The 25,904-nt window shown below is 38.9% G+C and overlaps 1 protein-coding gene across 2 annotated transcripts; it reads right to left on the bottom strand.

Moving 5' to 3' along the window:
- Window positions 1–86: 86 nt before the first annotated feature.
- LOC114522589 (collagen alpha-1(I) chain-like) lies at window positions 87–25,689 on the bottom strand. Of its 2 annotated transcripts, none has more exons than XM_028543325.1 (63): window positions 25,432–25,689; window positions 22,958–23,518; window positions 21,900–22,484; window positions 21,724–21,755; window positions 21,227–21,280; window positions 20,699–20,788; window positions 20,272–20,346; window positions 19,789–19,833; window positions 19,477–19,530; window positions 19,143–19,196; window positions 18,839–18,892; window positions 18,458–18,511; window positions 18,321–18,374; window positions 18,146–18,190; window positions 17,752–17,805; window positions 17,400–17,444; window positions 16,753–16,950; window positions 16,098–16,151; window positions 15,194–15,238; window positions 14,959–15,012; window positions 14,105–14,158; window positions 13,860–13,913; window positions 13,711–13,764; window positions 13,538–13,591; window positions 13,406–13,450; window positions 13,205–13,258; window positions 12,628–12,726; window positions 12,319–12,372; window positions 12,011–12,064; window positions 11,754–11,807; window positions 11,533–11,586; window positions 11,393–11,437; window positions 10,817–10,861; window positions 10,407–10,460; window positions 9,912–10,019; window positions 9,755–9,808; window positions 9,478–9,531; window positions 9,230–9,283; window positions 8,764–8,817; window positions 8,444–8,497; window positions 8,017–8,070; window positions 7,612–7,665; window positions 7,330–7,383; window positions 6,951–7,004; window positions 6,727–6,834; window positions 6,469–6,522; window positions 6,092–6,145; window positions 5,512–5,565; window positions 5,243–5,296; window positions 5,070–5,126; window positions 4,166–4,273; window positions 3,896–3,949; window positions 3,668–3,775; window positions 3,320–3,373; window positions 3,038–3,091; window positions 2,546–2,617; window positions 2,367–2,402; window positions 2,216–2,239; window positions 1,791–1,850; window positions 1,502–1,661; window positions 1,220–1,344; window positions 816–1,019; window positions 87–592 (listed from the first exon to the last, which is right to left on the bottom strand). In XM_028543325.1, the coding sequence occupies exons 1-63, from the start codon at window positions 25,496–25,498 to the stop codon at window positions 446–448; spliced, it is 5,229 nt and encodes a 1,742-aa protein (XP_028399126.1). In that variant the 5' UTR covers window positions 25,499–25,689; the 3' UTR covers window positions 87–445. The 2 variants fall into 2 exon arrangements, with proteins under 2 accessions (XP_028399126.1, XP_028399135.1); XM_028543334.1 differs by having other exon boundaries at window positions 25,435–25,689.
- Between the last annotated feature and the right edge of the window lie 215 nt (window positions 25,690–25,904).

Genomic DNA, 25,904 nt, shown 5'->3' with positions numbered 1-25,904 from the left:
GATGATTATCATAGTTAGGTCTAATTATTATCCAGGGCCCCACATTGGGTTCCACCTATTTCTCTATTAGTATTTTGGTTGAACCACACCGTCTGGGCCATTTTTACCCCTCGCACCAGAATTTATTCAAAGCAATGAAATATGACACACATATACCACACATAGACCTTATGAACTTAAATTACGGCTTTACTACCTACATCGGACAGAATGATCAGATCGTGTTCACAACTAACAAGTATTGCAACTCAAAATACAGCCCAGACAATTAGGCATTAAAACAAACATATCAGGAGCTCTAATTCTACGCAGTGAAATCACAGTTTATGGTGAAATGTACATAAGACTTTAGCGTTTTTAGCTACCAGTTTAATTTAAAAATAACAGTGTATCTAATTTGCCTGTTCCTGTTGTTCAAGTCAGGCCACGTGTCGTATCGTGTCATTTACCACACAAAGCATACATCTCCCGCTTCAATCTTGTGTTCTTTTCCCACGCCTGTGTCAAATGGTGTCACGTTGATAATCGGTAATCGTTGTTTTTGCTCAGTCCTTACTTCGAGTACCGTCTTACGCCATTCTTTGTTGAGCAACTGAAAAGAAGAACAATCTTGTTTTGACCAAAATCCGCTACTCTACAACAGCGGCCAGTCAACATAGGGCTACTAGGCGTGAGAAGTAATGTAGTCTAGACTACCAGTATAGACTCAAGATTTAAATCCATACCCAGTGTACACTAGGTGTTAAGACTTAAGAAAGCTTATAACAAAAACACTTCATCATTGAGATTTCGAAAGTATCATCTACTGGTAGTACCTTGCATTCATCTTCGACAATTTTGGGTCTGTATTCAATTGGACTGTTCATGTCGATGGCAATTTCATTTTCTCCCATCAAATTGATAGACTTCTGTTTGCCATCAAACGCCATCGAGTTCTTGCAATGATATGTTATTCGTTGACATACAGAAACACTCAATAATCGAAGGAAGTTCATTTGAATCTCATCCGCATAATGGAACTAAAATTAAGGGTAACATATTTACTCTTCTCTCGATGTGGATAAAGAGAAAATTGGGTAGAATGAGCTTATGGAAACGTCATTTCCTCGAACTATTTTTCTGACGAGATAGGTTTGTAGGTTAGAAAGGTCTGGTAGTGTGTGGACGCTTCTCTGGGTGATACTTGTTCGAAGTTTTTGGCAAAAGCGACGTCACCTACCTCTTCAGCAGCGTTAGTTTTCTTAGAATTGAGAGACTTAATGCACGTTTCTTGTAAAGTGAAGTTACACCTGGCTTGGAAAGCGTTGCCATGACTATTCCAATCGGGGTCAATCCAATAAACACCTTTATGAATCATAAATCAGACCAACTATATATTCAGGTATGAGATTACATATTTGTATACAGTCTACAGTTAATTTCGAAGTAACTTTGATTACGCCAAGGTTAAGCACTTGTATAATATTATATTATATGAAATGAAACCTAGCTATATAGTTACCATCAGGGGCTAATGGGTATTCCATTTTCAAATCTCGGCAAGATCGTGCTGCTGATGAGGCTTCACGTCCATCCATCTTTTCCATCATAGCAAGGATGCCCTCCGTCGCTTTCTTAATCACACTCACGTCATCGACTAAAGCATCGTCAGTGTCGATGTCCTATTACAATATCATTGATTTGTGTCAGGCGAAAATCTTTTGCCGTTAAGAGGGATGATGTGTCCAGGGGAATTATTTGTATTTCACCTTTATAAATCGATCAATTGAGAGATAAAGAGTGAGACTCACCACATCACTTGAATAGTATCGAGGACCTTTCTCCGCAGCGGGTTCCGGGTCAGTTTCTTGCTGTAAGAGATTTATGAGGAATTATATGGCGGTTTTGCGTCGAAACCGGCAATATTCCGGGAATGGACCAGTTTGGTGGAGGAAAACCACAATTATAAAGTGTTTGGAAAGTACACTCTTCAACTTACAATGGTTACAGTTCGATCGCAAAGAGTAGCCCATCATTTAAGAATCACTATATATACATGCTGTCACGAAGATATTAAAAGAGACCTAGATTGTTGCTCATTCAATCACAAATCTTCTTCATCTTCCCAAGAGTGAAAAACGGTACGTTTACTATTCACGTTTAAATTCATGTGTCAAATGCTGCGACGTATAGCGGAAAAATTACTACATAAATAGGAAGCAATAGAATTCCTCACCCGAATCAGCTTTCCCGGTAGACCCTAAAAAAGAACCACGAATGTAATACCTCGTTATTGTTTTAATAAATATATATTGAGAATTGAGTATTTCACTCGCCTAAAGGTTCCTGCTAAATTGGTAACTGTTTAAATATCAGTGAATACTTACAGGAGGACCGGGTAGACCAGGGTCACCAGGGGGGCCCTGTGTTGAACAAAAAATGGAGAGTAATAAACATATTAATTGAACTGTTTGCTTCAAAGCGATGACATTACGCAGGCAAAGCAATATACATTAATACAGAGGGGTATTCAAATTCACCAGTTGTCATACATATTTCTACTTACAGGTGGACCAGTTCCGCCAACCCTTCCAGCTGGTCCTTCTTCACCTGGCACACCGCGTTCTCCTTCCACCCCCTAAACGTTAGGAAGCACAAGTTTTGTCAGGCTTGACTAATAAACCCTACGGTTAGACGGAATAGATAAATGCGCTTCACATTCTGGGTAAGGAGACTGTAAGACAAATCGTTGCAAAACTTCAACTCGTTGGGCCCGTTTTCACAGGCAAGTTCTGCTGCAAATTCAAGTGCGATTATCTCGGTTGATAGATGTTAACAGTACGTAAGTTACGTTTAGATAATGGCCCCAATACATTACAACTTTCACGATTGTTCTCTCGTTTGCATGTATTAAAAGATGACACTTACAACAAAAATCTCAATAAAAGTTTGCATTGACTCCACTTAGACACTCATGAACAATATTACGTTAAATACACTAATTGATATTCTCTTTACTCAGGTTTTCACTGTTGAAGCATTGTTACACTAGCCTTACCGCCACGCCAGGAGCTCCTGGAGGTCCGTCTATACCAACTAAACCGGGTGCACCCTAAAATTAAGAAAAATGGATAAAATCTAATATAATCATATAACATCATATAACAAAGGTGCAGGAATGACCACAACCAAAATTACAGCGAGCTAATAGTGCGAAAAGATTATTTGAGAAAGAATGAGGTGAGATCAACGCCATATGCATTACGTTTTCAGAATAAAAACCTCTCTTACGAATACCAAGTTTAGTTACTGTACGAAAGAGGGCCAATCAACTTCTTACCGTTCTTCCATCGACTCCGCCATGACCTGGATTGCCAGCTTTTCCATTGTCACCCTAAAGAAAAAGAAGCATGAAAAGTTATTGACAATGAAATGCTCCTTCGAGGTTAACTCGATATTGATAATGCTTATGCTTCATGCAACATCGCAAGATGTAAACGGATCGATATACAAATAATTTCGTGTACTTAAATCATATATCCAAATAATGAACACTTCGAACTTCGACAATATGCATGTGTTCTTAAAGATTGCATTTGACCTAACCAAACAATGGAGGTGCAGCCAGCAAGCCACCTCCAAAATTTAAGGGCAAAACGGCGGCATGTAGGCTGTAAATCCTACTCACTTGTTCACCAGGGGCTCCTCGTTTTCCTGGAGCACCAATGTCACCTTTTTGCCCTTTACGACCGTCATCACCGTCAACTCCGGTCTCACCAACGGTACCGGATTCTCCCTGAAACAAACAATCCATGCAATCATAGTTTAAGTAAGAGGGCGTGTTTACGATATTATATATAATTGCAAATGTACGCTATATTACAAGCAAGGAACGTTGCGTTAAGCAATCGCTTACCGGCGCTCCATCCGGTCCTATCTGTCCCTTAACTCCTTTCCTACCTTGGTCACCCTGTACAAAGTAATTTGAATTAGATAATCGCAATCAAAGTATAATTAGATAATCACAATCGACTTTTCACAAGCATATTGACTATTGGTTAGGGAGCATTTTGATTATGATTATGGATCACAGTAGTCTCATTTCTACACACCCTGTGGGCTTAACAGAATTTCCTTATTCATATGAATGTAAAGATAAAGATAAGATAAACTGCTCATACAGTACCGAATTACCCGGATTACCAGGTAGTCCATCAATACCAGGTTGACCTTGAGGTCCTAATGGACCTGGGGCACCATTAGATCCTGGCTGTCCACTAGGACCTTTAGGACCCTAGAAATATTAGACAGTTTTTTAAAGAAATATTAAATTCCCTTCCCGTCTTATTCATATGTTTGCAAAACTACTGTTACTTCTATCACTCTGCATGCAAACTTTTGATTTCAATTCTATTTTATTTCAATCTATTTCATTCATGCTTCAGGGAAAAATTACTATGAACAAGCAATGCAAGAAACCAAATACATAAAAATCCCAAAATATCACCGTGCCATGATTTTGCCGAATGGAGGCAGTTGAATGAAGAATAATGTACACGTTGTAGAAATACGAGATCGCTTTACAAACATAGCTTAAATTCGTCTTGCAATCTATCCCAACTTTTGAATGCTACGCATTTCGACATCGAAAAGCATTCGTTGGTAACAGGGCTAATTTGAAAGTGTTTGTGTATTCGGCAACCTTTGACTTCGACGCATAAGTCATAGGCATTGGTTATCCAAACACAGTCTATCAACTCTGACTTACTATCTCAAGCAGCGTTCATTTCCATCTACACTGCAGGCTTAGGCCTTTAAGTAAAGCCGGCATCGAATTCAGTTTTCCAGTGCAAACGGACTGCAAACGTAGTGCTTTAACATAAGGGAATTATAGCTTAAAAGCTAAGCCAGGCTTCAGCACTTAACGGCTTAATGCCACAGCTATACACGGGCGATTGATTGATTGATTGCATTTTTCACGAAGTGTCCGGAACTCTGGTAATATAAATCATAAATGTATGTTTCTGCACTCTACATGTCTTTTCGTTCTTTTCAAATACCACCTGCATGTATTTACAGTATTTATTTACCTGCTCTCCCGCTGCACCGGGATCACCAGCTTCATTGCTATCAGCACCATCTTCACCCTACGCAAATATTTTAAAATATGACATTTATGAGAAAAACTGATCGTAATTGCAGCCCTGGCGAAGATGTAATACTGCATAATGAATAGTTCCCTTTTTCGTGGATTGCAACTTACAATAGTTCCATCAGCCCCATCGGCACCTCTTGCACCTCTGGCACCATCAAAACCCTGAAATTAATTACAAAGATATATTGCTATCACACGAACAACGTTTAGGTTGTGGATTCTAGTTCACGCCAAAAAATTTGATACGCAGTCTTATTATTAGAGATGGCCATATAGTTCTCCTCATAAAGAGATACTGTTTTTCATGACGTACACAAAAAATATACACAAAATACGGGACTGATTGCATGCAATCTCTAATACGAAGCATGGCGTACCTTATCACCTACTCCTCCAGATGGACCACTATCTCCGCTTTCACCTGGCGAGCCCTAAAAATATAATCATCAGCACAACATCCTAAATCCATACAAAATATAATTTCGGTGTCGTGGAGGGGAGGGGTGTTGATGCCTTCAAACACTCGACAAATCATTGCCTGTGTTGCAGTAATCATTTATAGTCGGTCCCCAAATTCATTCACGATAAAGAGTAAAGAACAGTTACTAAAAAGGTAAATAGGTTCAGAGGCTACCCCTATAGCCCTATTCAATGAAATTTACATTTTCCTATCTATATATTGCCTTATATTTATATTCTACGCCTACAGTATTTATCAAATACAACGCTTTGGTAATTTCTATTTTAGTTTCGGGTTTACATTTCTATAAACGCTTCTAAACAAGTGAAATTTGGCCAGCCCAGTATGGCTAATCACGATCGTAGAACGGGCCATGGATTGGACTTGCCGCACCTTAAATGGCCTTACCTAAGTAAAACGTCCCTAATTCGAAAGTCTTCAATTTAGAATATAGTAAGTTTAATCAAGAAAAACGCCTCCCAATGGTAGGTAATTACCTTCGGTCCAGCATTTCCAGTTAACCCCTGTTGTCCCTGTTGTCCTGGATATCCCTGACGAAAAAATAATCGTAGTTAGACAACATAGAGAACGCTATCCGATTAAATTTAAAGTATTTCCACTGTCATATTTTTGGCTTTTTATTGATGATGACAATTCTGAAACTAAGGAATGGAGGCACAAATGCATGACTTCGCTAACACAGAAATTGCGTAAGGTATTATTACTAATCGAGTCGATGGTATTGAACTCATTTCAAATTAGATCTAGGGCCTGAAAATAAGATCTAGGGTTTTACAAAATGTAGTACTACTTGCGTGGCGTGGTCGAAGTCTATATAAAGGGAACAAATTATAGTTTTAGTTTTCATAATTACCGCAGAACCCTTCGAGCCTTTAGAACCTTTAGCTCCACTTTCTCCAATATCACCCTTAAAAAGAAAATATGATACAAATTATTGACGAGTACATGCCAAAAAAAATCTACCTTCAAATGTGACTTGAAACCAGCCGTTTGCTATATTTTGACATGTCCATCATAAGTGAAATGAAATAAGAGATCACTAGGAAATCATGCTTTCATCTCGGATAATTATTATTTAATTTACTTTTGTGCGAAAAATCCGACAACCTACCGTTCCTCCTGCTTTACCATTTTCACCATTTTGACCATCTTCGCCATCGTTACCAGGAGGACCAGGTGGTCCAGGTTTGCCAGATGGTCCTGGTCTTCCCCGGTTGCCCTAAAGTGAATCATTTATTTATGACCAATTTTATATACAGTGTTCTTGGGCCGAACTGGCCACGCCTATAAGTTACTAGGGGCAAAAAAATAATCTTGGAAATTTGATAACCTTACCTTCGCCCCAGACAATCCGTCATCTCCTGCACTACCACTTATTCCCGGTGAACCCTGCAGAACGAATATTCAGTGTCCCATTGAGTTTTTCGGGCCCCTGGGAGCTTGGTGAGTATGGGGTCCCGCTGACTTCTAAATCAAGCCTGCATGGTCATCTGATTTTTCGCAGGATAGTGGGTAGGGCATCAAACTTCAGTTGATTGACATAGAATTATTTCAAAAATGGTTCATAAGGCTAATAAAAGGCTGTATAGCAATTGTCTTGGCAGCGGAAAGTTAAAAGAGGGAGAGAAAATAGACTGTACAGCGATTGTTTTTGCATAGTATAAAGTTGAGCAGATAAGTTTAATAATATAAATTGCGTATTTCTCGTGCTTACCACAGGTCCAATTGGTCCAGGATCTCCCCGTGCTCCATGAACACCTGGACTACCCTAAATAAAAATTTATTTTGTCTACCGGATAAACAGTATTCTTACCTAGCTCAAGTGCTCAAGTGGGAATAAATAAACCGTGGTTATTGGAAAAGTGGCCTATTGGTTTAATATTTTAGAAGTTACTGGTAAAATGATTAAGTTATTGGTAGAAATTCACTGCAAACAGAACAATGCGAAATTACACAGTCACGAAAAGGAGCTGATACGTCTGCGAAGTGCACTTACAGGAATTCCACTGGACCCTATATCACCAGGATCACCGCCCTCTCCTTGTTCGCCCTAAAACACACACTCTAAGGGTGACGATGGTTGAGGAAACATTCAATCGATTATCAAGATGATTTTTTAGCGAAAATAAACATTTGAAGCGTTTCATACGCTCGACAATTAGATCTCGCCCAGGGCCGTCGCTAGAAGCTTAATTGGGGGGGGGGGGGTGCATATTCATATATTCGTTTATTCGTCTTATGCCCGACTGATTTCTTTTGTACGCTATTGTTTCGAACATGAATATACACCCTCCCCCCCAATTTAGCTTCTAGCGACGGCGCTGATCTCGCCACACTCCACAAGGCCCTAGTCGTAACTCGTAACGATTTCAAAATCTTTATCGTCTCAAAGATAACTTACCGGCCCACCAGGACCTCCGGACATTCCTGTTTCACCTTTTAAACCTTTCTCGCCCTAAACCATTGCAAAGATTATTTAGTTACATAAATCGAATTACCGTTGACCCCTCTACCCAATGGTTTTGAAATTATCGATTGTTGACATTGTGGACGATGCCATGAGGTACTACAGAGAGTGTCAAATGAAATTATAGAAGAGAATTTTAGTGAGGGAAGCAAGGGAGCTTTATTTAGTGCATAGATACAGGAATCACTTCGTCTTAATTACACTTTTTCCATCAGAAAACGTGAGGTGGCGATAAAGTTGCCCACCTTCCGTTTCTATTGTTCAGGGTTTATTGATTTTGTTTACAACCGCATGCTGAGTTTCCAGTACATGGTGCATAAATTTCATAGAAACTATTCATAACTTCTTCATTACAACTTACCATTCCTCCTTTATCACCTCGATTGCCCTTAGGTCCGCTTGGCCCTTGCAGTCCCTGTAAAAGCCAGTTATTCGGGAAAAGGTCACAACAAACAAATATTTTACTATTATTTTGAGATGTATTATTAAGCACGTTTCCGCTTCCAAAGTTTTTCACTCAAGCGAGGTAATTAAATGACTAGGAAGAAAAAATGTATATATTTTGCGATATCCGCAATTGACACGTACAGTCCCCTTGAATCCATCAACGAACGAAATATTTACACGGGCCGACAAGAATTTCAATTTTATTACAAATCTTAAAGTGTATACAACACGTACCGGTGCTCCAGCCTGTCCCTCATCTCCTTGAAGTCCTCGATTACCAGCGGGACCCTTGTGGTAAACACAGGATAACACAGGATAATAATCATGAAAGGTGGTGTGGTTTTTTACTGGTTCGTACGAAGACGTGATAAAAAATTCTCCAAAAAAAGTTGCATTAACGTTCTTCCGAGATCTTTAGTTTTCGTGTATAAATTGTGTTCCTTGAATCAGTGGCGGCGAAAGATCATCAAGTGGGGGGGGGGGGGCTAATATTCATATATTCATGTTGGCAGACCGTAAAAACATTCCATTGTTTTCACAGTTGAGCATGATGATTTTAAAAGGAACTACGAGCTGAACGTGAATATATGAATATTAACCCGACACACACACTCAACCACCTTCCACCGTCACTGCCTTGAATGATGATTATTCAAGAAAGTTCTATTGTCGTCTTGAAAAAACTATCAGTTCAACTTACACGCTCACCAGGCTTCCCAGTTGCGCCTCCATTTCCTGGATCTCCACGAACACCCTTGAGTAAAGGAGAATGTTTTATACCGTACATTCAACAAACAATAAACAACTATTGAGTATTTCGATAGATATTTTAGACACTAGACAGGAGAAAAGAACAAAATCCAGGTTGTGATGTCCAGGAAAGTCACCTGAAATATTAGCAAAGAAGAATGAAAATATAAATTTTTGTTATGTTCGACATTAACGTACTTTAGGACCTGGGGAACCAATTCGCCCTTGTTTACCAGGATTACCATTTCTTCCCTAAAAATAAAAGAAGCTATAGTACACAAACTCTTTCTCGGGGATAAAAATGTTGTTTTGCCGAAGTAAAGAGACGATGTGGCACACTTTCTCGGAACTGAGTAGCATTCGACATCTTCATTTACGATAAACAGCAGGTAGTTCGTAAGAGACAACCAATTTTGAAATGCTAAGTTCTGGTTGCTTAACCAGAAATTATAAAAAGCTAAAGGTTCAGTCTTACTGCTCGGCCATCCCGTCCACGCTTGCCTGGTTCACCAGGATAACCTTTATCTCCCTAAACATGATAATATTCAACCATTACACTAATTTATCAATTTCATGGCATGTGAATGACAGATCTACCAAATCATGAGCGATATGATTGAACCTGAACATACCCTGCCACCCTTGAGACCATTTTCACCGGGAAGCCCGGGTGCACCAGGAAGACCCATTGTACCACGGCGTCCCATCAGACCCGGAGGACCTGTAGCACCTTCGGGCCCCTAGACGTGAAAAAAATACTAAATAAAAACTAATAATCTATTTATTTCTAGATTCAAAATTATTCATTTCCTTTCGATCATTTCGTTCTCTTTAAGTGGATTGTTGTCACAATCGGCGAGCGTGATGATTATGAGTCAGCGTGCATGATTAATTAAAGACTTTTGAAATTGTGTATGAAATAGTTTCGTAAAAGACACACAATTCAGTGGATCCTTAAAATGAAGGGGTCTCAAAGATCTTCTCTCGTGCAGTCATTTCTAAACTAAGTGGACACTTCGAAAGAAAAATGAAAAGTTTCAAAAATGTTGCACATAAAAGTTGGACTGTTGGATTGTGTCTTTTCTACATACTTTGCAAAAACCTTGGTACTTATGTGAACAACTTACAGGCAATCCATCTGATCCAACTTCGCCACCAGGACCACGTTTTCCAGGTCGGCCCTAGGTCGAAAGGAACATTTCATGCCTCATGATGCATCAGGGGAAAAATTGTTGGCTTGTCGCATGTAAGCGAAGTAGGTTTTGTTCCATGTAGTACAATCTTTCAACGTATAATCTTTCAACGTCTTCAAGTCTGACTCACTGAGGTCTATTGCATTATTTCAGACAGACATTTACAGACAAACATTTCACAGATGCACGAACGTTTTAGGAAACGCTACGGCTATTGCCCCGCAGTATAATTGATACAGAAGATGCTAATATTAGTCTGTAGTGATTTCCAACAACTCAGCAAAAAATCGTTGTTACTGAAATACTAAGCTAAACGTCGACTACAAAACTATAAAAATTCATACCGTATGACCACGTGCGCCTTGCTCTCCAGGTTCTCCAGTGATTCCCTTAATGAGTTAAAACAAAAAAGTAATGTTATTTTGAAACCTTTGAAAACGAACCAGGGCATCGGGAGGGAGGTGGTTTGGGAGATATTTCGAACTGGGCGCGATTTTTAAGTCCAGCTGTGACATGAGGTATCTCAGGTAGCTAGGTCGACGTCGGGGAAGGGCGCTCTCACGAATGCGACAAAGCAGCAACATGATTGGTTAAGTAAGAAAATAATTAAAAGTCGAAGCCTATAGACCGTCGCAAACGGCCTTTCCCGGGAGTGTATTTCTACTTCTATCAGTTATCTATTGGTGGAAACGAACGCCTTTTACTACACTGACAAGAGCTGATGTGGTAAGTACGTTAGTATGTTCTGTGCAGATCTCCGTAATTATATGAATGCGTACCTAATTGTTCTGATGAGGTACCTGATCGACCTGACGTACAAGACGAAACGACAAAGCTAGATGTTGGCTGGAAGCCTGGAGTTCTGTTAAATGACCAGTGAGGTGAACAAATTCATTACTGAAATATAAACTATGTCTTACTTGCTTTCCTATTTTTCCTGGAGCGCCATAGTCTCCTTGGTAACCCTAAGGAAGCAGATACTCTCGAGTTGCATAAAAATATAAAAGTTATAACAAGATAACAAGAGATCATAACATGCGAGACTATAATTAGACATCACCTTTCTTCCAGGAGGTCCGGTGGGACCCTCAAGACCTCGTTCTCCACGATCACCCTGAGTAAATAAGGGAAAAGAAGCTAAATTATGTCCGACTGATTTCTTTTGAAAACAATTGTCCCTAAGCTACGTCAATATGAATATGTGAATATGCATTCCATTAGTTTAGTTTCAACCTATTTCATTTTTGTTAAAAATACTGCGCGTAACAGTCACAAACTGACCTGGGCTCCTTGAGAACCGGTTTCACCAGGCAAACCTGGCTCTCCTTCGTCTCCCTATAGGTGAATCAACATAGGTGAATGTTCACACAGAAATTGACACATGAATGCATGTTCTCAATCAATTTCTCAGAGACTGAAAAGAGGAAATCGATTGCATCAATTTTTCAGTAATAATTTTCATTCATCCTTTTTTCACGCATACGAATCCGGTAACTTGTACAGTAAATCTATGGGCAATGTAAGCTATGTCAACTTACATCTAAACCATCAACTCCGTGAATTCCTCGTGCACCACTGATGCCTTGATCACCCTAGATGACACATTTGAAAATATGAATTCCGATATAAGCGTACCAATAACGATGGTACATGCGAACCATACTTATTCATCGCCTTATTGTCGTCAAAAGGTAACAGACAAATATCTACTTTTTTTGCATTCTTTTTGAAATGCGTCCTCGCAGTGTGCGGGTTTCCCTTCGATATAGCCTGATTAAAAAGGTGTTTCGTCTTGTGGGCATCTCATGAAAATTTACAGGCCCGGGATATATGGTCACCAGCTTACCTTCTCACCCTTCGGACCATCAGAACCAATTATACCAGGAACACCTTCTACTCCCTAGGGAACAATAAAGTATTAATCAGGTAAAATATTTATCAATGAATCAATCTGTGAAATAAAAAAATAACCGACAATAAGTTTTTTGGCTTTCAAATTTTTCTGTCAATTTATGGACTTTCACAATATTTTTGAAAAAAAGCACTCAATGATTTTTTTGCTTTTCCAAATGAACAAAAGTGCTTTCTAAATAAGATATACATGCCAGCTAAGCTTTATTCCTGGGTCTTAAAATTGTCGTTCTTCGTACTGTACCTGAGCTCCTTTGTCTCCCGTAGGACCAGTTGGTCCCAAAGGTCCAGACTGACCAGCTACACCTGGTGGTCCAATTTGACCAGTATTTCCAGCAGCCCCCTAGGATAGTAAAGCAGCGAATAATTTTTATTCACAAAAATGTGATATCATCATTCCCTGGAGTAACGCAAACGTAATGTAACACTGACGATGCATGAAACTAACGATGCAAAAACTCTGCCCCGGTTGCATGCAGGAAGTTCGAAATGTTAGTTCCGGAGACTTAGTATAGACAGAAAGACAGAGCCATCGATGGTAACTTGGGGAAAATCCTCGAACCACCTCAGTTGAGCTCTCCACAGGTCGAGTACAAGCAATGACCTCAAACAAAGTATTGTGAAACAGGCCTAGTACGAGGGACCTCGCGATCGTTAATCGCATCCACTACTAAAATTAGCCATATCCTATTAATCATCAATTCAGAACAAATGATCAAATTACTATACGCATAGCTAATTTCAGAGATTCTGCGTTTCATACACACTATGTCATCACTCATGTTTGAAAGTTTCCTAATTAAGGTCGGCCTTTTATTTACCTGACTACCAGGTTTTCCATCCAAACCGTTCTGCCCAGGGGCACCAGGAGGTCCCTGTGAAAAAAGAGTGCGTTATACTCGAGATTTAAGACTGGCACAAAAAACGAACAGCGATACGGCAGATGAAAATACACCCGTTTTCCGTTATATTTATGCAATCAGAGAATGCTGGACAGTTATGCGGGAATTATTTATACTCACTTTAGGACCTCGCACTCCCTTTGGACCCTTTTGACCATCTCTGCCCTGCAATATCCATACTGTATTAGTATGGCATCAAAGACTAAAAGAATCGAAATGAGATGATGGCTCATTTTTATTAATGCACATTACCCTTATTCCTTTAACTCCCACTAGACCTGTAGCACCCGGTAAGCCTTGATCGCCCTAATAAAACAATTAAAATTTATCAGTGCGTCTTAATTTGATTGCAACTTTCATAGGTTTTTAATTTCGCGCAAACATCTAATCATGCAAACCTTTCAAAAAATAGTTCAAATACAAACCTTGGCTCCCATTGTTCCAGTCCGTCCTCGAGCACCTTCAAAACCAGGCTCACCCTAAAGAATGGCACAAAGTTTGTGAAGTAGCTTTGGAAAACAAAAATTTGAAATAGGTCGGAATCCTAAAGTAATATACACTATGCTGGACTTACCTTTAGACCGGCTGGACCAGCTGGCCCCTGACGTCCAGCCCTTCCTGGAGGACCCTAGGAAACAAATAAAGAACAAAACTGAGAAAAAAGTAAAACTATTTCACTGGGACGGTCTTTACATGTATATAGTATATCTGGTTGTGTAACTTGTGTTTAGTGCCATAGTTTACAATAGAAATCCGTCTGGATATACAAGAGGGGTCCCCCTAAATATCGCTTTAGTCACGCTTGCATGTAATACTCACGCTTTTTCCAGTTATACCAGCATCACCTTGCGAACCTGGAGGTCCGGGTATGCCCTGATGAGAAGTAAGAATTTTTTTTAGACAAGTGGTATACATATTAAGTACTGCATCAGAGAGGGGCTCGTGGTTGATAGGAAATCTATAGATTTATATACTTGTAGGACCCGGTTGAAAAAGTGTAGCAACTTTTTTTCCTCTGAAAGGAATCAAACCTATGTTCTTTTATCTACTGACTGCATGCCCAGTATTACTCATGTGAGGAGTATTAACTGAAGTAACATTTAACCGCGCAATGGCATGATGATAAGGTAATTTGAATTTTTCCCAGCTGTTGATCGATATGGGACATAGAATTTCTAGTATATTAAGTTTAAAGATGCAATGCTTATATATATATATATATATATATATATATATATATATATATATATATATATATATATATATATATATATATATATATTCAGTGCATAATATTCAAGTTGACTCATTCAAGAGAGATGTGAGAGTGTTATATATTTAATTTCCACGTATCCATCGTTTAAGCTAAACGAGCTTGATACAACCGGCCCATGTATATATAACTCACTCAGTAACATACTTTCCGTACATAGCTGCGGGTTTAGAACACACATTTGGACGCAACTCGAATTGTAAATGTTATGAAAAATTAATTGCTGGAGACTTAAGGCGCGTGGACCCGGTTGTATAAAAAGGTAGTTAACTTTTAACCATAGTTGGTGGCAGAATTGGGATTTAGATTAAAATAGAGATTTAACTACTTAAAAGAGTTTTATACAACCGGCCCCTGGAATATTCGCATTTTTAATCCATGAAGATGTTGCGATATTTACATGAATTCCTTTTTGTCCCATAGTGCCAGGAAGTCCAGTTTGTCCATTTCGACCCTGTAAAAAATATATCGCAAACATTTTACATCAACGACCCAATATGGACACAAGACATATTACTTTTAAATAGATGTAATGAGAAATTTTTGCACAGAAGACCCTTTTCGTATGGATAATGGCTGGGAAATGCAGTCAAATACTTTTATATTCAGTTAAAATATCGTCATGTGAAAATTACCCTCTCTCCACGTGAGCCACCAGTTCCTGGAGGGCCAGGGGGTCCCTATACGACCAAAAAAGTTAATATCAAGATTGATTATCGTATAAATTTGATATACACGATCGTTACTTGAAAAATCAAAAAATAAAATCAAAAACAGAGACGTCCTAAAGCTGCGAACATTGAGGGGAATGTTGATATTTTAAGATCTGACAACGTTATTCAGTCTCTTGTACGAACATTGTAAGTCAAAAATATAACGGTAGATTTGTCCAGATGTTTTCGTCTACGCTCAAGGCTGGTTTCCAATCTTGAAAATTTTCCTCCGGATCGTATCGGACAGAAAAGTTTCTTTTATCCCTGTGTTCTCAACCAAAACGAATTGTTTTAAGCACGAAGGAAACCATGTTATATAATAACTACAGTGAAACACGAAATTTGATTGATCAACAGCCGTGGAGGATCAGGCAATCCTGCACGAGGAATTTAAACTGGAGAGACTCGTGGGATTTTTGCGGGGTTCTCAAAATATCGCTGTTTCACTGTAGTTATTTTATAAAACAGTTACCAAATTTTTTTTTCGTGCAGGATAGCGTTATCCATGCACTCGGGATGTTGCTATCAACATCTCTCGTGCATGGATCGCGCAATTCTGCAGGTAAAACCATTTGCTAATCCTTTAATGTCCGATCCGGTCCGGAGGATAGTTTTCCTCACTGGAAACCCGAAGCCCCAGCCCTTACGGAGACAGAAAAAGAGCTTGCACGTTCAACTGCATGAGTAATACTTTTCTGCTAATTCTCACAATGCATTATGAATGTTGACAATGAAACTTACTCGCAGCAGCTATTTCCACTTTTCTTTTTTCTTGTTACTACATCTAAGGTACATACAAGGTAATTACAAAAATTTCTCAACTTACCGGGTTACCAGGGGCACCTTGGTATCCAGTTGGACCAGGTAATCCGATTAAACCCTAAAAGAGAATGATTTATTCTGTAGGTGTTAAATGTTAAATCAGTTTTAATCTCTAATGGGATGATTGAGAATTGGTCCAGCATTACGTCTTCCAATCAACACCACAGATATTGGTGTTTATGAAGTTTCAACCCGAAAATCTATTCACTGGTTCACAATTGTGCATTCCTGCATTGCTATCAAAGAGAGAACTATTGGATAACTTTAAAAAGTTGAATTTTTCATCCTACAATTTTTTGACAGCTCATCATACTGTAAAATGGCAATTTTGAGGCTTAAAGTACACACAAGGTTAATAGTCAATTCAGAGGATTCCTTTTTGCCGTGTGCAAGCTTCAAACATATTTTGTTAGGTATTTATAAATATTTTTTCTCACCAAGTTTGAAACCTAAGTATTGAGAGGATTGAGTGTTATATCAGTTATAATAGTTTACTGGACAGCCGCATCAACGCATGTTAATACATTACGTCAACCTTCTCAACATGCTCACGGCAAAATGCAAGCTGAATTTCACTGGTCTACCAAAAGGTCCCACTGTGCTTTTCTATCGCCTGAAACTGCATGCATGAGGAACACTACATCAGGTTTTTTTCTTACTCTGTCTCCTTTGAGCCCGAAAGCACCAGGTACACCTTCAGCCCCACGTGCACCTTTGGAACCTTTGGAGCCTCTTGGGCCCGTATCACCAATTCGTCCTGGATTACCGGGACTTCCAACTATTCCAGGATCTCCCTTTTCACCATTTGCACCAGGACTACCCTGACTACCTGGAATACCAGCTGTACCAGGTGGACCCTGGAGGAAATTTGAATTAAGGTTTAGCTTTGAGACCTTGAAATAGCCAGTAAGCCAGACATCCTTCAAGAAATTGTATTGTTCGGTTGACAGAATCATGCACAGTATCATGTAAGTGAAATATATTGTATACACCAATTTAAGGTGCATTTCCACTAGTATTAGTATTTAAACTATTAAATATATCTTGGAGCCTTGCCTCATCCTAACGAATTCGCTTTAATATTTAATGGAGAATTGTTTAATTATCCTGTCCTAAAATCATGTTCTGTTTGGTGTAATCACTGACTAGCACTGCATGTACTGTTTGTAATAAAGTTTCTGAATCATATTTACTGGAAATAATGCAGCTAAAAGTACATTGGCTTTGATATTTAACCTCGTTTATGGAGCCTTGTTAGCCCAAGTGCCGGATTTTCTGTAATGATGATTTGTAACAGCCAGCTTACCTGGGAACCAGGCGGTCCAGAAACACCTGATTGTCCACGTGAACCCTAACATGGATATGAAATACAGAAAAATGAATACTGCTATTCATGTATTAAGGCTTTATGATTACTATTAGTATGATAAAACATATACTTCATTTCGTACGTGAAACATAGCGTTGTATATTTAGAAAAGCTCTTAAAAGAGCCTCCTGACCGATCTATTTAAGCTATCAAAGAGTTAGTTATGAGTTAGTTTATGGCTTTTGTTTAGGATAAAAACGATATACCACATCGAGGCTTTGTGTAATTCAAGAAATTCGAAAGAGACTTGAAAAATGAAAACTGTATGAACAAACATTTTTTAGTTTACCTGAGGACCCTTGAGTCCCTGCTCGCCTTTAGGACCAGGTTGACCAGGTTCACCCTATTGTGAAGCGAAAAAAAACAAAATCGCGATCATTTTCAGTCAAATTTAGAGCCGAAAAAAAGCACAGCTGCACTTCAAAACTGGGTAATTGTATACGGTAAGGAGGGTAGAGTCGGTAGAGACTAAAGAAAACATCATCATTTATAAGTCTCCGAATTAAAAAATACTCTCAAACAGTCGTCCAAAACTACATAACAACGTTCCACCATTTATAACCAGCATGGCAGCGTAATCCCACTGTCCTCTTGATGAACCAACATGTCCATTGTTGTATACGATAACAAAAAAAGGCCGAAGTCAAAAACATCTTATAGAAAAAAACCACAGGTAAACTCACAGGTATTCCATCTCTGCCATCATTGCCAGGATCACCAGGCTCGCCCTAAAACAATACGGATTATTAATTTTAATCTACTGCCTTTGTTTTAATATATTATAGTATACATTCCTACATGGAAACAATACCTCTATTGAATTAAACCAACCCGACCCTAGCAGTAAATTGTACTTACATTATCACCAGGTAAGCCTGTTTCTCCTCGATCACCACTCAGACCAGTTTGACCCTAGTTATCATTATTATACACAGAATTATAATTTGCCCGAAGGTGTGCCATCATATTTGTCAAAAATTAAGAGTACCACTTACGCGTAATCCCTTTGAACCTTGTATGCCCTGTCGTCCTTGGTTTCCAGGAGGTCCCTAAAATGCAACGATTTTGTTACACGTAGACGCATAAACCTGGATTTGGGAAAGGAATTACTATAACTAAACAGTTTTGAGTTTGGACTTGGTTGTACGTTCATCCAAAAGGAACAAAGTAGCTTAAGCATGATAGAACTATAGGATAGACCGCGCTGTTCTATAGCTACGCGATGGCACAAGGTCTACTCGTTAAATAGAGCAAAATTTGGGTTGATTTGAGCTGAGATTAGAGCTGTATTATGAAAGTTTGGCATGTTTTGGAATGGCTGTATAAAGTTTCAACCAAATTTCCCCATCACCTCACAAAAGAAATAATTATTATACCTGAGGTCCTTGTAAACCACTCTCACCTTCGCTACCTGGCAAACCATCGGGTCCCTAAAGTATGAAAAAAATACTATACCCATTGGTGGCTTTCACGAGGCCTTTTCAGCGATTTGACTGGTGGTTAACCTGAAATGTTTCGACGATTATGCGGCAGACGTAGGAGCCATGAATTCATACAAAATGGCATATATTCCCAACCAAACACATAGGCTACAGATATTAACAGTGAAGTGCTGTTATCACCATTAAATCCAACTATACCTAGCTAAAAAAAGGCCTCATTTATACCATAGATACATACTGGATTTCCTGGTGTTCCGTCGCGACCTTTGATACCTTTCGAACCTGGTTGTCCCTGAAAAAATTATTATCATCAGTAAAACTCAGTTGAATATTATTACAAATAGTGCATTCTTATTGGCTATGATACTCGATATCTATATATAGGTAATGAAGAAGAATTATTTCGTATTATGCTGCCATTTTCAACGAGTCTTTCACGCATAAATCGCATTCACAGTTGGATCAGTGACTCCAGAAGAAATATAAGACGGGAAATTTAGAGTAACTCAACATGGCAAAGTTTTGTTTCTTATAGTTGTGATACTATATATGTGCCTCAATGCAATACTTACAGGTTCGCCAGCCATACCAGATAAACCAGGCGCACCAGGGTCTCCTCTACTGCCCTAAGATGAAAAAAGGATTTTTTATTCCCTGCAGGATTGGACAGGAAGCACGATCTATCATTGGCAGCTTTGACACTATTGTTAGAGAATTATGGATAAGGCCAGTGATGCCCTCTGCACGGATTCAAACGAGGGGTGCTTGAAGCAGAATCTACTTTTGTGTCAAATCGTTGGTGGAGGGCAATCCATTCTTGGTTACTGTTTTGTACTGAACTTGGAGCAAAAATTGCTTCGCGAAACAAAAACAAGTTACCGTACCTCTCGCCCAGGAGGGCCAGATTGTCCTGGGGGACCAGGTGGACCCTAAATTAGAAAATTAAAACAAATCATTTTTTTCGTGCGAAAAAAACACGATAATTGACGAAAATTAAAATGCAGTTGTGAAATAGCACTCTTAACCATGCTTTTATCGACAAGTATATATGCATGACTACTAAGAACGCCTTCGGCTTTGCTTGCCTTAACTTTGGGATTTTAATAGTAGAAAGAGTTATTATGTCCGCTGTTAGATGAGAATTCGAATTGGATTGAGTGCGACGTAACCAGTCCCACAATCAAATTGTAGGTTATTATTATTTATTCATCTATCTCGCCATCAAGGCATCAAGAAACACCAAAATATTAGCTTACGAAGACGCTACTGATCAGAAGCGGGAGTCGGTAATGATGGTAAAAATCTCCTAACGCGGTTATTCCTGAAAACTTGTAACCGTAAGTTGCAATATTACATTCTTAACCTACCTGCGGGCCAGGTGGACCAGGAACATATTGATATTGGTTCGGGCCAGGACCTTTCCCACGAGAATCATCATCCGGCTAAAATGAAACGATTTGACACGACAAAGTATAAATTTTAATTGCAGTGAAGACCAAGCTTTTAAATATTGCTAGCCGTGTGAATGAATCCAAGGTGTCGAATGCCTTTTGATAGATCTAAATAGTCTGTTGACCTTTAATGTATAAATCCAATTTTGGTAGGCCTAATATTGATTCTATCAATTTACAGACTATATTCAGTATATTCCATACGTTTAAGGTGGGCTAAAACGCTAAAATTGGATCATGTCAATAGACCTTAACAATTTTTCATATTGTTTGAAAAAGATCAAGATTTGAAGGATAAATGAGATGTGAGATGTAAGATGTGATTTAAATAAAATGTTCTTACATCAGGAATGAATATGCCACCAGGGCCGGCTGGCCCTCGGCGACCTTCATCTCCCGGGTCACCAGACTGTCCGGGTTGACCTCGTGGTCCCTAATAATAATTACATAGAGGATAATAATTTATTCCAGTGTTATGAATAACATAGGTTAACGTGAATAAAAACTAGATAAAAACTACTAAAGGAATACCAAATTGTTTTCCGCGCAGGCCTAATCTATGCACGAAGGATGCTCCAAGTGCATAGATCAAGCAATTCTGCACGGGAGAGCCATTTGGTAATTGTTTTGTAAAATAACTACAGTAAATTTAAAAAAGTAAATTTATAAAACATTTTAAAGTTTTCTTCTACACGGGTATTAACCAAGCAGATTGCGTGTTACATTTTGGTTATTATATAATCCGCTTTTCATACATGATACCCCATCCACTTTTTAAATGGTCTTGCTCTTTAGTTCTTTTATATCTTTTTTAATGTGCTTGGATTGTGTTGTATCTCTAATTAATCTATCAATGAATAAAACAAGTTACCCTTATGCCAGGTCGACCCTGTCGACCCTGTCGACCTGCACCACCATCACGTCCCTAGAATATATTTCAGAATATTGTTAACTCCTATAAAAGCTCTAAATTAAACGAGCGCACATGTTCTGGGCAAAAATAAGATTGTCTGTCGACGTTGTGCAAACGCGATTGTCTGACTCAATACTGTAGTATACTATGTGGTATGTCGAATAGGTATCATAGGTCAAAATGTATTCAAAGTACATGCGATCCGACAGAAATGTATAACAGTATAACTCGAATCCTTTAGGAAATCAAGGACATGCTATGCTTTTGAAGGCAATTCAAATCCCTTGAAATAAATCATAGCGGGATTAGAGGTTCCCTAAACATACAATTTTATTATATTTAAAGATATTTTAAAACACACTGAGACCTTTTCCCAGGAGGTCTCACTCGCCATCACTGGCTCTCACATTTCTCTGACCTAGTTTTCTTTTAAGGATTCTGTTCGATTACTTTACCTTTTCACCTTTTTCACCTTTTGGTCCCTTGCCTGAAACAAAATATAGAATCTAAGACATCGAATCTAAGACATCAGAAGAAACGCACAAATGATCTAAATTAGCCTGGGCGTTCCTAATTCATTTACGCGTTCTTAGGTCATTTACTGTAGATTAATTAAGAAAGGAACAGTAACCTCCTCTACTACTACCAGAGCGGCCTCCAGATTGAGTAATTTTCGTGGTTAATTCAAAAGGGCCTGCTGTCACAAGCCTGGGAAAGCCATCATAGTACGTGTATTTTCTGGAGATCTGAGCACCGTCTATTTGTGCATTCCGACCAATTGCTACAGATTCTATATCCATATCCGGGAAGGATTCAGGTATGCTACTTAGGCTTGAAGATCCTGCAGACGAAGCGCCGTTAGAAAGAAACACGACAGATTGTTCAGCCCCAGGGCGACCAGACCTTGCCAACATCCGGGAAGCATATTGTATTGCTGTATCTTTACGATTACCACCACCGCCATGCGTCATTCTGTCGATTGCATTATTAAACGCAGTTTTCGAACCACCGTTTCTTATTTCCAAAACAGACTTTGCTCTATCGCTGTAAGTGAACACGCCCATACGGACATCGTCACTTCCAAATTCAAATCCGGAAGCGAATTTCTTAGCAAAAGATTTCATTTGTTGAAAAGAGCTCCTCGTTTGGTCACCGTCTGGAATACCAAGAAGAATGTCCTTCTTGCCTACACTCGCTGTGAACCGTCGTGAAAGGCCTGCCAAAAATATTTCATTTTTAAAAAGTGTAATGTGATTGTACTCGATCAAATATAAATGTGGTTATCTGCATTTCTACAGCAATGGAATGAACAAAGAATCATGTATAAATTGCCACAAAGGATGTTCTTATGTAGTCTCACTTTGTTGCTCGTGTCTTGTGAATGGAATACTTGAAATGAAATTCAAATTAAACAATTTTCAACACCTAATAACTTAAACAAGCGCGTCAAATATTCATGTAAATCAATCGGACAAAGAAAATCAGTCGGACACAACGAATATGTGAATATGTGCACTACCCATATAATAAAGGTCCAGTTTCAATCAACGAGGATTCATACTGAGTTTCATATTTGACCAATAAACAATTGCTTTCTCGATTCCAGATCGATTCAGGAAAATATTGGAATTTTCGCATCATTGCTTCCATACTTTCCAATGCTTTAACTTTCTATTTCTAAAGCCTTACCTGGTACTATAGAAGAGGTGGCAGTTGTATGGAGTCTATTTTCAAGTTGACCAACATCAGTGGCCGGTAAATAGAAATCTCTTTTTGGATCACTCGCAACGTATCTCAATGGTGATCTGCTCGCGTCACCACCAATCGGAACGGGCATGACGGAAACACCTTGATACTTAAGTTGTTTGGCGGCGTTTTCCAATTCGTCTCGAGTGCCGGTCTCCGAGCCAGCCCCCAATACAAAATACTTGCTGGCACCTGCTCTTCCAGCTGAAAACATTTCGGAACCCGCCAGACGCAGAGCTTGAGGAACGTTCGAGCGACCAGATTGGTAGGACATACCATCAAGTCTCCGATTCAAGGCTCGCGTTGACGTTCCTTCGGACAAAGGCATAACAACTCGAGCATTCCTGCCATACTGGATGATGCCAACATTGGTGTTTCCCCGAGATAATGGATACGAGCTTGCTACTTTCTTTACAAAACTTTTAAAGCCATCGAAACCTCTTGAGCCAAGTTGTGTGTTCGAGGGAACGCCAAAGACCAAGTCGATTGGACCATCTTTTCGACCTGAGTAAACGAAGAAATTTGTCATAATTTAAAGAAGCCGTTTATACTTAACAAGATAAATCTCTGCGTTTGATCATCACAACTACCAATAGAAAGATCGATGTCGCTAAAAGAACAGATCACTGACTGAAAAAATCGGCGGCTAATAAAAATCCGTGTACGCAGACGATGCGCCATTAACTCAGTAATATATATACTCAGTAGCCAAGAAGATATGTTCTTCACCTCTGCGGTTAAATAATGCAATAAATGTTTATATTTTTAATTTGTTATGAAATTTAGATATTTCAAAAACTCCGCGCCAAACACATTTTAACAACCTTCTCCTATGTCATATGAAAGCGCACTAATTTTCAAATACTTTGGATGGAAGCTCTTTTTTCCATTAAAACCATTAGACTCCATGTAAAGTGGAGATTTTGTGTTCTTTGTGACACCTTGTCTGTGGTCTAACTGAGCTAGGCACCCGGCACCGGCCGTCAGCCCAGAAAATTGTTAACGTGTTTGGCCGCCTTAATAATCTTGTTGAACGGTTCGAATCGACTTCCGGAGGGGATTTTATTTTTTAACGCAAATTATTCAAATCTATCGGTAATGATATGCGCAGAATTACACAGCCTTTGTGACAGTTTCATCGAATGGAAACAATCACGGCAGGATTTAAGCTTTATTTGCACAGTGTGTTTATTTACAGTTGCATCAACTAAGCGAATAAAATATTGCATGGCCGTTTTTGTAATTTAAGTCTAATAATCTCAACATGTTATATTTATGAACCACGTGAGTTCTTCTATATCCATCTTCATTCAGTACGCATCAACTGGTAATGACTACAATAACAACAGTCATTCTAATAGGGTATAATATCTAGGTCTGTTTTCAGGCAACCTTGAACAGGAACCTCCTAATAATGTCGGTATATGCATGTAATTTTACACCAGACATACAAAGATGTGGCGATTATCCGTGTAAAAACAAGGGGCATTGTCCACGTGTTTGTACAAGCAATAAAAATAATAAAATGATGTTTGAAATGCTTTAAAGATAGGAGAATCTTTTGATGAAATTTCTATTCCAAAGAAATGAATATCGTGTAAAATGAATTAATGAACACACAATAATCCAGCTCAGGGGTCAATGAACCCTCTTACCTATTTTGGCGGCACCTATTTAAAGTATACGGCTTGATATCATTAACAAACTGTTGTGATCACTGCTCTGTTCGTGAGAAGATGAGAACAACCTAACTAAAAGCTAAGCATTTTGTGTAATTTTACTAAACATCGTTAGATGGGGAGGTTTTCAGAAACATCAAGCTGCCGGTAAACGATTACACGTTCTTACTCTTTTTAGAAACGAAAATGCCATTAGTAAACAGAAACCGCAAATCATGAACACAAGGACTCATTCATGAGGAATTCGTGAATTTCACGCAAACACGCAAGCAATAAGCGCTTAAATACTGTTTCGTACACACGCTGTAAACAAAGAAAATACAGCAGAAATAACCCGCAAATGACCACATATTGATGCTTAGGGTTTGCTTCAGTAATACAAAAAATAATAAGCCTCCTCTGTTAATAGGAAAACACTTTGTGTGTAATACTGAAGCATTATATTTCCCCACGCACACTCTAAAATCATAATTAACCCGGTGTTTTATAAAACTACCTCTTAAATTTTATAATAACCATATTAGGCCGTACAATAGTTATGTTGAAAAGTCAATAAAATTCATTTTTCAATTACAAGATCGAATTTATAATTCACAATGATGGCACACAGTGGTTAGTAACGTTTAAGCGACAACTCCGAAGTTCCGAGGTGAACCTTTCCAAAGCCAAATGAAGGATTTATTGAAAGATACAATAAATAATGAAGTACTAAAAATAACGATAATACTAATTTCCTACCACCTTGCGATTTCACTAATGAGACGGTTATCGAGGCCAGTACCAACACAGCTACGAACGTCCTCATCGTTGCCACCGATAGTCAAACAATTCCTCAAATACGTCAAGCTCCTTTTGTCAAAAAGGAAAAGCTTTGAGAGGAACGACTAACGACCAGGTTTTGCAGGCCAAAGACGTCGCCTAGTAATGCGTGATTTTCTCCCAGGCGCAATTTGAGATGAAAGTCTTATAAAAGCACCATGCAGAGATCGAGCAAGCACAGCACTAACTAAACGGAAATTCATAGAGAATTATTACGCACGGAGGCTTCTGGGAAGTAATTACAGCCATCTGCCTAATGCCTATGTATCACAATACACTGACACAGATGAAGTAGGTCGATAATCAGTAAACCTGTTAAAACAATTTGGAGATGATCACTTGATTGTTTGGTGAGAGATTAGCTCAAAATGTGTGCATCGTTGCGTGAAAAT

This window comes from Dendronephthya gigantea, unplaced genomic scaffold (assembly GCF_004324835.1).
Source record: "Dendronephthya gigantea isolate DGI-Jeju-01 unplaced genomic scaffold, DenGig_1.0 000000F, whole genome shotgun sequence".
In the NCBI taxonomy this organism is placed as follows: Eukaryota; Metazoa; Cnidaria; class Anthozoa; order Malacalcyonacea; family Nephtheidae; genus Dendronephthya; species Dendronephthya gigantea.
The sequence above is the reverse complement of the archived record's forward strand: the minus strand, read 5'-3'. Positions and strand labels throughout refer to the sequence as shown.